At 35.7% G+C, this 15,758-nt stretch overlaps 1 protein-coding gene across 1 annotated transcript in view; it reads left to right on the forward strand.

Annotated features, from left to right (window-relative positions):
* LOC124635013 (collagen alpha-1(XVIII) chain-like) overlaps positions 1 to 15,758 on the forward strand; it is a 158,273-nt gene that overhangs the window by 39,315 nt on the left and 103,200 nt on the right. The window contains exon 2 of the mRNA XM_047170748.1: positions 5,127 to 5,159. Within this exon, the coding sequence (XP_047026704.1) occupies positions 5,127 to 5,159 (33 nt within the window). The remainder of the gene's footprint in view (positions 1 to 5,126; positions 5,160 to 15,758) is intronic.

Here is a 15,758-nt window from a genome sequence, read left to right on the forward strand (position 1 = left end):
GTGCCGCTTTTTAAACAAAATTGTGAATGAAAGAAACTAATACGAAAATATTTCAAAGCTCTGAAAAGTTGGAAGAAAATGATTTACAAGTAAAACCTGTATTAACTATTGTAGTAACATCATAATGAAGAGCAAAACGTTCTTAGAACCGTAATTGAGTGCCTGAGTACCAGATATGCGAAACGAAATTCACATACCGAAAGTGTTAATCGAATTACTGGGCCTTAAATAAAATATTAGCCAGACGGGCGGAAACGTATGAAATTCTAATTGCCCTACACCGATGATTCACGTGCCGAATCCAATCTAATTTTGGTTCTAAATCCGATGGTACATGGTTAGCGTCAGCACTCTAGAGTTTGTTAGGAGAACTGGTCAAAACTGTGTTGTATTTCAGACATATTTAGTTTGAACTAAATGTTAACGGAAATCCTTATTGTATTGTATATCTAATAAAAGGAATGAAACCTCCATTTTACTTCAGAAATATTTTTCATCAACATCAGAAAATATTAACAGCAAATTCCCAAAACATTTTCCCGGCCATTTAATTTCAAAACAAAACCTCAAGACGGCCATTTAAAATTCGAACAAAAGGGAAACGTCCTTCAAATTAAGGACAAAGAATTCCACTCTTTAAACAAAATGATTGCTAAACAAAAACAAAGAAAGCTGTAAAATCAAACTTCAGTATAAATAAAGCTTATTCGGTTTCGACCCGTGAACGACGAACGAACAAATAGTGCCCTCGTGAGTACTTTATAGGCCGTTAAATGTCAGTAAAAGGTTTTAATGAGATTATTAAACCGCGCCTTTTGTTGTACCGTTATCAATCCTTAAAGTTCATTTGCTATCTTTTATGATGGATAGCTGCATTGTTTATTCATGTTGGCACTTTGTTTAGGTCATTAAATGTGTTAGGATGTGAAGTGTCTTGCGCTTTATTGCGCGTGGATTTGCGATTGGATGTGCGTGAAATTGGGGTATCATGAATGAGACAAAGAGAATTTTTAATAGGATTTTTTTATGTTTTTATACCACCTACTGCTTCAAAATATAACATAGATCATTAAATGCAACAGTGGCTTATTTAGTTTAAGTTTTTAATATCAATACCAACCATAATCCGTTTTAATCATTAATTTGCCCCACCCGTCACAAAGAAAGAAACACGACCGCAACTAATGAATTTACTATAATAAATCTTAGTGGGAAACTTACTGTCCTTACACGTTACCCTATAATCATGGCACCTGGCACATAACTACACGTTCTATACATTAATCAAGGTGTCCCGTATCAAACTGAGTAACTGGAGCAACTCATCCTCTACCCGACCATAGAGTAGATCATGTTCAGAAGATCCACTTGGTTTTACGAGTAAGAAAAAGCATACATGTAAAAGACACTTGTAGGAATGAGGTCTATAATATAATACGTCATAATCATCTCAATTTTATATGGTGTGGTATGGTGGCTTATGTTTAGCTCTTTCTTCCTCTTCCTTGACAATCGTTTCAGTAATATATTGTTTACTATTTATTTATCGTTCATATTGGTCGATATTTGTTCCATAAATCAGCTGTACATAATATAAGCTACAGGTACTCAGCATAGAAATATCAAATACTAAATACCAAAGTTTTAGTTGCCATTGCCCAAGAAGAATAAAAGCGAACTAAACGATGATCACAACAGTATTCAAAGTTCACGACAGTCAAATACCACTAACGTTGTTGTACGAAGTCGGCCTTCTGAACTTTCTTATCTACATTGTAACTCAACTGTGACACACCACAGATAACCCAAATAACTTTCAGAGATTGTTCACGCGCACATAATAATTTATTGCCGGAATAGTGAGGAAATCTTCGCAGATTAGGATTTTATTGAGGAAGTTTGATATTCTTTTTCACTTTGAATGAATTGGCGGCTTTTCCATTCATAATTTTAATTTAATGTTTTTGTTTGTTTGATAGAATGATTTATATAGCGTGACATTATTTGTAAATATTAATAGCAATCGGCAGCTGTTTTATCCGCGTCCCGTCGGAACTGCGCCGCTCACCTATATTAAAAGTAGCCAATCCTTTTTATAACCTCATTCAATAGGCTAGCTTACACTAAAACTTCAAATTTCCATTATTATCGAGTTTCATTAACCCAAGCTACCTCAATTTACTATAAGACTCGCCATAACATAAGCTACGTTAGGTATAAATTAAGTTAAAATCTTTTTACAATGTATCTCTTACCTTAGATCCGTTTTTCATTATTAGAATAAACCTGCATGAAACCCATCTCATAAACCTTGATATTTTCAATCTTGATTACAAAGTAACTACATTTTACGTAGATGAATCAATATAGCAATTTTCCTTGCAACGCCAATTTATTCCCCTAAGACAAATTACACATTTATTTATTTATTTATTTATTTAGGCACACCAACAACTTATTTACAAATACTTTCACATATATAAGTTTATAATTGTAATAAGTCCTGCGTAAATATGTTAATTACAGGTGCGCACAACGTTCAAATTAATAATAACTTGACACATGACTGTCAGTCTCCGAATAAATGATCGTTAATCATCTATCAAATAAGGATAAGCTTTTAATCAGCTAGTTTTTATCTACGTAACTAGATTCTATAATGATGTTAGCTAGAATCCACACATGTTTTTATCCTTTTAAGGTTTTTTGTGGCGCCAACGTAAATTCTACTTGAGCTGTTTACGAACGCAAAAAATGCTGCTTATTTACTAACGAGTGCGGTAAATGAAGTGTTTATTTATGTATCAGTTTACCATTAAAATGATGAAACAATATTATACGCGGCATTCACTATATGATTTTGTGGAAGTGGCTAAATCAGTAGAGATGAAAAATCTTTGGTTATTTGCGTCTTATATAAATTAACGTTGGTTCAACATGTTTGAAGCACTATTCACCAATTATTAGTTCCTAAAAAGTAGGTTTAAGACGTCGAGGTAACGCGTTTTGAAACTATTGAATAAATGCTACACACTTTCAGTTACAGACTGTATAAGCCGAGTTGCAACTAAAAATATTCAACTTAATATAAAGCCGAGTACACATGCCAAAAAAATATACACGTGAAAGTAAAAGTACGGTGAAAAGGCAATCGCAAATTCAACTTGCACGGTTTCGCTTCAAGTAGTTTGAACGAGCGTTGTAAACTGTGTAAATATTTGTTTTGTTCGCTCAAACGCAACGAAAGTAGGTATCGATCACGGAAGAAGAAAATATAGCGGAGATGCTATACTCGTAAGAAAGGTAAGCGGCTTCTTGTAGATCAAGCAACGTACGAAAAGCGTGATGAAATACTTGAACTTACGAGGCGTTCGGGTTCCTCGTCAAATCAAAACCATTACACATAAGCAATTTAATTTTGAAAATAATGTGTGGGTTCCATAAAAGTACTGTAAGGGCTTAGCTCGTAACGTTCCTCGTCCCTCGAACGACCGCCTTTTAACTAGCTACTTTCTTAGGTGACATCTCCGCTAGTCATTATTTTCTCCATGGTATCGGTCTATCGGAGACATTCGGCTATTTTCGGCTGTTGTCGGGTCGTAATCGGAAGTGGCAGCGACTTTGTTTTTATACGCCATGTTTGGTTAGGGACCTTACTGAAGTTTGGAAATCGGGAAAAGTTTGCGAAGAGTATGCCGTAAGTTTGATGACAGCTTGTGCGTGAATTTTTAATTTGGGTAAATATTATTTATGCTGCTTGTGATTCGAACTTGAGTTTTTTGCGTATTTGCACTGGCAACCAACTGTATACCTACCAAACAATACTTAAAAGAAAACTTATATACAAAGAACCTGTAATCAAAGTCTTATCTTGGCTTTCAAAAATGTATTTTACAAGAAAACAAGCTTATATTTTGAACGGCTTCCACCAGTCCGCAACATACAGCATTCAAACCAATCTTAGATTCAATACATTACTGGAAGTGCATTAATAAATTGCGAGGCAATTTTATTGGCTACGTTCGAACGTTTACACCTTTGGGGTTTTCTTCGCCGCTACTTATCCTGTGGACTGCATCTGGCGCGAGGTATAGCATCCATCGATCACTATCCGCAGAGAATAAGGTTTTCTCCGGTTCCATCAATATTTTCTATAATGCAATTTTTTTGCTTGAGTTTTTTCATTGGTCGAGTAAAAGGAACGTAAAGATGCTCATTTATTTTCTATTGTGTTTTTAATTCTATTGTTCTTTTACCGTGTAATGGTTGGGTGAATAGATTTACGCTTCGAAATGACTGACAATCGACGATTGTGAATAGAATAATGAGTTATAAAATACGCTTTTCATAAGTCTAACAACTATATTTTATCCTAAAAACATTAAATGGGTTATTTAAGACAAGTTTTCGTATAATTTATCCAGAAAATATTAAATGGATTATAATAATATGAAACAAGATTTTATTTCTTGTATTAAGCTACAACAGACTAAACAGAAATCTGAGGAACAACCTTAATTCTAGAGCTTTACAAGACTCAAATGCCGAATGAATGAATGCATTTTTGGATACAAAAGATCAATTCTACTTATTGCTAATACTACATTTGTTTGCAAACTATCCATAGGAAATATAGTTGCTATCCCATGATATTTTCACCTTAGCGTGCTTACAACCCGAAACCCGCGAATTAACATAGAAGTGCGCTCGCGTTGATTGCAGGTACCATATACAATGACGACCAAATACAGTAAATGTTTGAGCGAATATTTGCTCACGTTGCTCGTTTTCAATCTCATTTGGAGTGTAACGAGCTATTTGTAAGTACCCGTTTATTGCTCGCTGTGCCGTCAGCGTTTGCAGGGTTAGAGGCTGAATATTATTTTAATGCTTCGAGTGCTTGTTTTTACCGGGTTTTATATCTGGGACGTTTACGTTTAAATTGAAGAGTTTACGTAAGATTAGTGAGTTATGATGACCTAAATCAAATAAATGTTTTTCTTTTTCAAATGCAATTATTCGGACTGCATTTGCAGTATCGTCCATTTGACATACACACATGATAAACGTAGAATGTACGAGCTTCAATTTATAATGTATTTATCTAATGTTTTCTTTTTTTACAGAATGACTAGAACTCCAGCCAGCTACAATTACTTGTAAGTACTTTAACCATTTAAAACATTGCCATGAGACTTCAGAAATAATGTTTCAAAATATCATCTTAAAACTAACAAGGATCCAAACATTAATTTCAAATCATAACACAGAACAGGTAGGTAGATAATATCATAACACTTATTGAACTAGGAAAAGCAAAGACAATACAAGTAATAAAAAGAAAACACAGTTAGAAACTCATTCCTTGTCCCCGCTCTAAATCTTCAATTTAAAGCAATACTTAACGATACTGTACGATTTCAAACGACGTTCTCCCCGATACTAGTGTGGGGAAAGTTTTGCAATAACAATATCGATATTGTGTTCCACGAACACTGTTTTTTGCAACAAGGACCGATACAATCGAGATGAGAGGTGTCCCAAGTACGTTTGTTATAACCTTACGATAGAAATTGTGTCGAGAATTTTAAAGAAAGTCGGTAAAGTGTTTTGTTATATAGCGTCTGCTTGGGGATTTGTTCCGACTTTATAGCTAAGTCCAAACATGGAGTGGAAGTATAAAGTATTGAGGTTATTCGATTTCCGTAGTGAGCTGCCGTGATTGTAAGAGGTGCATTCTTACGTGAAAAGGATTTTAGGAGCTTCACGAAAACAGTCCTTACAGTTTGCTTACTTTGGTATTTAAGTACTGTATAAGTACTGAGAATAGCTTTGAGGTGAGTGTAGACTGATATTGAGGTAATTATTGATATCAGATTTGAGGGCCTCTTGTGTTACAGATATATTACCAGTGCGATACGCGGTCAAGTACGGACGCGTTTGCGCTGCACTGTATGAATTTTAAATTCGCGAATTGCGCGGCTATAGCCGCTGCCCGGTTTTCGCTATGAGTGCACAAATGCTCATAGCCAACGAAGTGTTGGCATTTATTAAACATGCCATCGACTACATGGACGAGGTTAGCATCTTGCAGATCTGCAAGACCTCGTTCGAGGAAGATGAAATTAGCAGTGCTAAATTGCTGCTTTTCACGACACTTGGCAAAGTTAGCCAGATGCCGTCTCGGCGAAGGGATGGCACAGAGAAGAGTCTCCAAGACATCGTCACGCTGTTGAAGGAGACCGACCCGGACGATGTGCCCGATTTCGTGGCGAAGGACCTGCACAAGCTTCCTCCCGTCACGTTCGACCACGTAGATGTCACCAGGCTGCTGAAGGACATTACACTCCTGAAGCAAAGCCAGGCCGAGATGCAGCATCAGCTGGAGGTGTCCAACAACACCATCAGTGATCTACGGGCAAAATTAGTAGCATTGCGCAATGCAATTCCTGCAAGTAGGTCACCTACCGACGGCGACAGAAATGTGAACACGCGTCGCGGGGCGCAAAATGCCTCCATCTGCAGTTTCTAGTCGGCGGGCTCGAATGCGTCACCTACTGCCGAGAATGCATGCGTTGCAACGTGTGCCGCCGCCGTCCCTGCCTCGACATCGGTAGAGACGATGACTCGTGTAGGTTCGTCAACCCCCAAACGAGCCTACGCAGCAATTGTAGCCGCTAAGAAGCCTGTTGAGCCACAAAACTCGCAGGTTAATATAGCGGAAACCACAAAAGGGGGTAAGAAGAGGTGATCGAAACCAAATCAGGTTTTGAGAAGGCAGGGTCCCAAGGTCGACACGTGCGACAAGGATGGTTTCGTCAAGGTCGAGAAGAGGAAGAAAAAGAAACCTCCTTGTCGGAACCAGTGCGGTACTGCGCTGGCGGGGCCCAATATGCTGCTGCGTCCAGCTATTCCGACGACGCAGCTGTACGTGTCCAGGCTGCACCATTCCACGAAGGTTGAGGAGGTCGTGGAATATCTGCGCGTGAAGACCAGCTGGACCTTGAGGGTCGTGAGGTTGGAACCGCGTCACAACACAAATTTTAACTCGTTCGTGGTGCGTGTTCCGACACAAGGTCTCGAGAAGGTCCTCAAGGAAGATTTTTTGGCCGAAGGGTGTTATGTACCGCCGGTTTCGTGGCCGGCTACGTGACACCAGTCAGCGTAACACGACGCCGACACATCGTGTGCATTAGTTTTAAGAATATTTGTTATGTATTTATAGTATGTTTAAGTTTTTATAGATATAGTATTGTATATATATATTGATATGGTGAATTTTTATGTATTAGTTTATAAGTATTGTAATGTACGATATATGTGTATTTGTATTTTTATGGGCCCTAGTTGCCTGAAATAAAGGAATAAATAAAATAAATAAATAAAATAAATATTATCATCTCAATGCCAACAAACATATTTTCTGTGTTTGCTTCTAATGGAATATAACACAATTTTGCAACAGACTAGTAAAATTCATGCATACACCTGAACCAAGAAAATACAATCACACGGAGTGCAACATAGCATCCAAATAAAAGTGTAAAAATTTAAAACCCATTTGTAAACGCCAAGAGCACTAAAATCCACAGTGTTAAGAATCAGGAACACGGGGAAAATCCTAAAGGATTCCAGGAATTGCTTTCAAAATTTACTGTTGCCGATATATCTGGAGATTCGATCCGCTAGCCTGCATTCAATAGCGGCGAAGGCCGGATCACAAGTTGCTCCACTCTTCCTGCTTTCGATCTCACAAAAGCTTTTAAACACTCTCACATGAATTCACACAACGCATCCGATACGTTTAACCTCGAAGTACCATAATTTTCTTTAACAGTTTCCTTACTGCGGTGCACAATATAAATAATTTGAAAAACGAACAAGGGGAGGGCCCTTGATTTTCGAGGACGCCTTCTAAAGGCGAAACCGTTCTTGGTGTAAAGTACTTTTCACACAATGCTTAACGCGTGCTTCAGTGACCCACTTTGAGGTATTAAAAAGAAGCAAACAATAGACATTATGGACGAGAATGTGTACTCTGGCCTGAATGTAAAGTTGAAAAATTATGTCAGCCAATTAAGTCAGTTTGTTGTCGTCTATATTTAGATATAGCGCATGTAGAACATTGGTGCAACTGGCATAATTCATCCATTTGGTTTTGTTTAGCGCTAGAGTACTGGGAAGTGTTGTCATGCTGAGATATGCAAGGTGCACCAATCATAATTATGATGTCTAGAGTAGGTTTAATAAAATCAATTTAAGGTGTCGCCCACAAAAAGATAACAACCTTACGAAAAAGAAGAATGATTTTTACAGTTTGAAAGCCTTGTGATTATTGACAAGAAGTAAATGCGTGTCTATAAATAATATATGTATAGTTCGATGGGTTTTTAATATAACTCAATAAAGGTTTACGTCACTGCTCCCAGAGGGCAGCACCGTTCGAACCATTCTCGTTTAGAAAATATTTTCTATACCATCCGCCAGGTATTGAAGTTTCTCAGTGAATATATTTATTTTATGAAAAAAATATTTCTTTTACATTAAATTGATATTTAGCTAAGGACATTAAAATTGTGTTACTTTTTTATGGCTTGACTCTAAAAACTTATGACATATGGCTAAGAAATAGAGGTCAGTAGATACACAATGTTGCAAATTCTTTGACATAATTATGTTCTGTTATTAATTAACTAAAGCATTGATGTATGCCGCTTGGCGCTTCTAGTTTTGCCAACCCATTTCTTAGGAATTCAATAAGAGCAATATTAGGTCATGCGTATTTTAGGTAGTCATGACTATGTAGTTCCTTATCGACTAATTGTTTGTTCGCACTAACAGATCATACCTTTTTGATTAAGTTAGAAATGAGTCAAGAATATTTATGAGTTCAGTTAGATGGTTAATTTACACGAGAGATTAGTCAAAGCCGAATGATGAGATGAGATACATTACAAAAATCCTATTTTATTTTTAAAACGAGTTATCTCATAAGTTCTAAGCTTATTTGGCAAATATTATTTTTAACTTATAATTACCTACGTATATCTTAGTTTTAGTGGCAATAAACACTACCAAAACATATAGTAATTAATAATCGTAAAATATATAATAAGCATACTAACTTAAAGCTGAGTTCATACAAGGGCCACTGAAATTAAATGATGTTATTACCCCATAATATATGTAGTGTACCGCATATGTAGTAAACCGCAAAACACTGCATATGACTTGCTATAATTACGCAAGTTACCGTGCAAACGTTAGCTTAATGTATAGAGTTTATGGGCATATAATTTCTTGAGCAAAATCTGGTGTATGTGCTAATTTATTGAAGACGTTATTATTCTTGGCAGATGTTTTATTTATAAATATGTATGAGTATATAGGGATTAGCTGTTTATTTCGTGTTTAATTAATATATTTTTTGTCCATTTATCGTTTTGGCCTTGATTCCAAAAAAAAAATGTTTTTTTTCTGGGAACTAGTTTACGTAAGGTATTATGTTGTTTTATTATTGTTTTACCTAATTTCAACATTTAATACCATCCGTTTTGTGAACATTTCTCACCATTTCTTTTCTCATAAATGAGTAGAATATTTGTTAGGTACTCATTGTTTACATAAATAAAAGTCAATAGTTATCCACACGAGAGTAATTATTGCGTTGATTACAGTCAGAATCATTATAATTTTCCGCTCAATACTTAATCAGCAGGACATCAAAATAAAGCCGTTAATGAATACCAAATATTACACAAAATGTTTATAAAGTCCACCATATTTTTCAAATTTTTTCCTTGATTAAAAACTGAATTGAATAGTTCGTTTGGTAAGCGGAAAGTTTTCTTGTTAAGCCCAATCGATATTTTGCCATTACGTTCACATAAAGTAAATATTCGAAGATTTCAGTATATGTGGATGACTTTTTTAGGCATAATAAAATTGAGAGTTTATGTCGTTGTATGGTTAAATGACGGTTTGTTGAAGGAAGTGCAAGCAATTATTTAAGTCATTCATGTCAATATACCAACTTGAAATAAAATAATGAGTTCTTTACACACTTGATAGCGTTGCAGCGTTGATAAAAGAATTAATAATGATTGCAAAGAGGCAACAGATTTTAGTTATTGTAAAGAATGATCAGATGTTCCGATGTCCCAATTTCAAACCGAGACGCAGCGAAGTTTGTTTTACTACAAATAATTTCCCTGAAGATTGTCATTTTGACATTAATAGACGTATTAAAGTCCGGTATCTGAATCAGTTTTTTTCGTAATTACGACTCAAAATCATCATAATTTTTGAAAAGCACACCAAATAATAGAATATATAAATAAAAAAGTGTGTGTGAAAAACTCTTAAGCCATTCCATTATGGAGTACCTACGACAGAACCTTAGAGTTTCTCGAATTAGAATTTGATTATAGGAATGCGCTTAGACTTAAACATTTAATAAAAATATTTGATAGTTTATATTCACACTAAAGCAGTCTTTATTTCAAAAGTAATTTCAAAGATCTTAACGATACAATTTTTTTTGTTCACTCATTACTTAACTGTGCATCTATTTATATCGGATAAAAATATCTGACACAATTCGTAACGCCATGATTGTTTTAGTGTGCAATGAAATCGGATACACCGACGTCACAACACAAAATGATGCTCCTTGTTATTTTAAAAGAAAAAAAAAGACAGTAGCTGTGGTTAAGAATAATCTTAGAAGTCGATTTTGTAACGAATGGTCCTGTTTCATAAGTACTGTTGGTTTGATTTTATTAGTATCAATAAAACATAAGAACATTTGGGTTTGATTGAGTTGCTAAAATTATTCAGGGGAAATTAAAAGCTCTAGGGTGCGAGTGCGAGGCTGCTGTGCAGACCATGTCCCACCTCATCGCATGTCCATTGTGTCCTGAAACTTACTCGCGGGAGTACCTCATGAGCGCATCCGACCAGGTTCTCACTGTGGCGGCATATTGGGCTGACAAAGTGTAGTTTCACTATAAGAATGTCATCAACACAAAAGAAGAAGAAAAGCTCTTATCATACATAGGAACTGTAGTATTGTGGTTGTATAAGTTAACTCTAGTATTAATGATACATATCGTGAAGATTTTTAGCCATGGCAGCTGAAATACATAAAAATGAATGAAAAGACTTTCTATGTATATAGGTATTCTAAAGAGAGTTGTAGTTAAATCTTGGACACCTTTAGAGGCTCTGGAACTTCTGAACTCTGAGTTTCAAAGTCATTTTGGTAAAGTACTTTTTCCATAGGTACGCAAAAGAATGTTCAAAGACGCAAACGGAGGTGTATCAAAGATACCCCGATGTCCCATCGATTTCAATGGAATTTTTTATTTAAAGGATGTTTGTACGGAGCAAAACGTTTTGTGATACCGTTCGAGACTCCACTACATTGCGTTTCGTTCATTGCATTTGGCTTGCTTAATGGAGTATACGGGACATAGCTGCCGTTTGGACTTACGGATAAACTGCTGCAATGCAACTAAAAAGGTTGTGTTGTTTAAAAGACTTGTTTTAAAAAATGTATGGATAGTTCTTAGCTTCCATTTTTATTTTTGGATTTCTGAATTCTGAAAATTGTGATACAGTTACTTATTATATTCTATGATCATTCGTATAACATCTTTTTACACTTAACAATCCTGAACGATTTTCATTTGACTCTTAAAACCTACCTACTTGAAATCCTAAAGAAGCTGTCCATGTTCCCTGTTACTAATTGTACATAATGTTACTGATTGTCGAAACATGATATATTCAAAGCATTGTATCTTGTCATTGTACCTAATTAGCCTGCAGAGTAATTCCCAGATCGCTTCAGATCGATCGATCTTCGATCTAATATCATTGACACACGCCTCGTGAAGCCAAGATTACTGATTATCTTATTAAACCCACTTCCCGCAGTGTTATTAATTATTATCTTAGAAATCTTATCACGCTTGCATATCAAGTAGCTTTTAAATCAATCACTTTATCTAACTCACTTAAAATTCCTTGTACTTCATTACGCTCATTACGTATTGCATAATGCATAAGACGATGACATTAGAAAGCTAAGAAAATCGTTTGATCAGCTACAATCGATATAAAGCTCGGTTACAATCGAATGATTTAATGCGCACTCCTCGATAATCTTGTCGGTAATTTTTCAATCAGCGCCTCTATGCATCGAATATGCTATAATCGATAATCGGTTCTACACTGTAACGTTAGAACGTGTTTGTTTGAACAAACATTTGGTTGATTTATCGATACTAACTGTGTAATCGATACTATCGATAATGATGCGCATGAGCCTAAATAAATACAGACACGATAAAAATCAGTGAATGAAAAATATTTAAAAAGGTGTGGGTGTCTATATTTGTTATGTTAATATAAAAGTTTTTTCTAACAATTCAATTTAATGTCGAAGATTAGGTCGTAGTCGGTTACAAATCGATAATTTCGAATTCCATTAGGTTTAGAACCAGTGATTACCCTACAAATTGCCTCGTTATTGTACCCAAATGGGGTCTGCTTAAACGAATTCTAAATCTTATGTTAGTCTTCAAATAAAAAGAGAGTTCTTTTTACATTGTGTCAATGCTGATGCATCAAAGGCGTTCTAAAGCATTTTTTATTATCGACATATTATATTTGATATCATATCAACATATTTCAGCTATGGAAATAATGTCGAATATTTTGTGTGAGAGTAAATGTATCATGTAGTACCACAGTCCAGTAGCAATATACATTTTATTGCCGCACGGGATAATTTTATATGTCCAAGCAATAGATACTTACGTATAACGTGTCCGTTAACGACTAAGATGTTTGGACCCAGAATGAACATAAAGTCTAAACCTGTAACTACTCAACTTTACCTAGCGACAAAACTCTAGGAATAATTTCGCCCAGATTATTGGATTGTCCGCCAATTACTCAAGTCAGTGTTCCAATCACGTAGACAAGTTTTATGCAAGCCGTATTGCTAGAAGTGTCATATAAACGCTCCCGCTACATGCCCGTATAAGCAATAAGAATAAAACCTCCACGATATTTACGATGACATATCCAGCGCAACTCTAAGGCTACCAACACATTAATGTCCAATAAAATTTCCGAACGAATCGTCCCCATAATTGATACAACATACAATAAAGGTGTTGCCACACACAATGATTTATGCATCGCGCGTTTCCGGCTGAGTGCGACAAAGCGTGCCGCGTTTTGGTTACCAAAAGAGTATTGTTACAGATTAAAAGAAAAAAGAAAAAAAAAACCTTCTCCGGTGTTCTCTTTTTAAAAACAAAGTGGACAGCTTACACGTGTTTTTGGAGCTTACGAAGTGTAAAGTTACGAGTATAATGGAATTTGTATCTTTTAACCCACAGATATGTCTCTTTAATTTGGTTTGGATTTAAATAAAATATACAAGCTATTAAATATCAGCTCAATTTTTTTGTTATTGTGAAAAATTTTATAAGTGATTTTTATTCAATTAAGTGGGACTTTTTTTCAAAATTTTGAAGTCTGCATAACGAAACCCAATCGAACTATCGAAATACAAGTCCTTTACCAACAAATGATACTCGATACATAAACAACGTACACTGCATTGCAACGGAAACTAAGCATAATTGATGAGGCTGCCCTCAAACGCTACTAACAGAGAGTGTCCCAAAATCTATACACTGAGTGTCACTCCCACGGTATACGGTTGACACTTCATTCATTAATATCGATCGATTCGAGTAGGATGAGACGATCGAATAGAAACAACCTTTCTTTGAGAACCAAAAGCGTAATAGGGTTTGACGCTGCCTTATAACTTTATCGATGCTTAAGAGATTGGTTGGCTATGTAGTGTGTGTCGTACTTCAGTCTAAATTAAACAATCAATTTCATTTCTCAGTACGATGATACACGATGAGGAAAAATGTCCCCAATGGGTAAAACAAGCTTCAGCCGAAATAAGACTTGTATCTCCCACCACTTTACCTGGAGTAAGATATTTGAATGGACTGTTTATTAATTTATTCAAAATCATTTACGGATGATGCTAATTAATGATATCGATATTTGCAACACAAAATTGAATTCAATAGTCTAAGTATCCGATTTCGTTTTAGTTATATCTTTCCTTGCTGTTATGTTAGTAATTAATTTTAAATGGTAGGTAGACATTTCAAGTGAGTATAGAATTAAGTCCTGATCTACGACTAATTAACGTGCATTGTGGTTTCCGTTTTGCCGAGGTAAAGTACAATCACTCGATTTAAAGCTTCCTTTGAGCAAATTACCCAGAGTTGATTTTAATCAGGCTAGACTTTAATGATTTGAGAACTAAAATTATTCTTATGTCAGGGTAATAAAATACATATAAAATCTGTGAAATAAATAATATTCATTTGCTTTAGATTAAATCCATAGAAAATGAATCAGTTATTACAATAACGGTTTGTTAACATACAATTTTTATAATCTATATCTATAAACATATATAAAAACCGGCCAAGTGCGAGTCGGACTCGTGCACGAAGGGTTCCGTAAATTACAGTTAAATCAACCTATCTCAAAAACTATAAGAGATACTTTGATCAAACCAAAAATCGTTGAAAGAGTTAATTAGCATGCATCACCTCTATTTTTTTTAGAATTTTATACCCCGTAGTTATAAAAATAGAGGGGGGGGGACATACTTTTTACGACTTTGAGAGCTGATATCTCAAAAACCGTTCACTTTAAGAAAAATGTTTTTTAGAAAACTTTATATCATTTTAAAAGACCTTTCCATTGATACCCCACACGGGTATGTACATCGAAAAAAAAAATTTCATCCCTCAGTTACATGTATGGGGGGCCCCACCCCCAATTCTTTTTTTTACTATTTAGTGTCATATTTTTGTAGCGGTTCATACAACACATATTCCCATCAAATTTCATCACTGTAGTACTTATAGTTTCCGAGTAAATCGGCTGTGACAGACGGACAGACGGACAGACGGACAGACGGACATGACGAAACTATAAGGGTTCCGTTTTTGCCATTTTGGCTACGGAACCCTAAAAATGAAACCCGCTTTCCGTTGTCACGACATAACATGAAAACGGCTTGACCGATTTGGCTGAAAATTAGAGGGGAGGTAACTTAGACCCGGGAGAAGGTTTTTGTCACCATCCGGCTACGGGATGCGGGTGAAACCGCGGGCGAAAGCTAGTGCATAATAAAAAAGTATGATCCATGTAACTCAAAAAATCTAGTGTATTAAGTTCATAAGTATAGTCAAAGCTAGTAAACATTAACACACAAAACCCAAAACAGAAACAAGTTCATTTAACAATGATTCTCCATAATCAACAGCCGAACCGCAAACAAAGCCCATGCTATCAAAACCAGGAAATCACAGACCAAACGTTTAATAAATGATAAATCGTTACAAAATTCAGTACCGCAAATAGACGAAGCAGACCAACATTGTATAATTAGCGCTATTCCCTACACAGGAGAATTTCCAAACCATGGAGAACAAAATCACTAGCGGAGATGCCATAACGGAAAATCTCCAAAGTGAGTAGCGCGCCAAACTGCGGGTGTGGGGCTGACGAGACAGTTATTGTCTCCGCCCATTTTTAATTTGTAATTGTAACCTGCTAATTTTTCGTAATACCAAAAATTATTTACAGATGTCTCAAAGAACCCAAACACCTCGTTAGTTCACTCGTAACTGATCGTT

This window comes from Helicoverpa zea, chromosome 12 (assembly GCF_022581195.2).
Source record: "Helicoverpa zea isolate HzStark_Cry1AcR chromosome 12, ilHelZeax1.1, whole genome shotgun sequence".
In the NCBI taxonomy this organism is placed as follows: domain Eukaryota; kingdom Metazoa; phylum Arthropoda; class Insecta; order Lepidoptera; family Noctuidae; genus Helicoverpa; species Helicoverpa zea.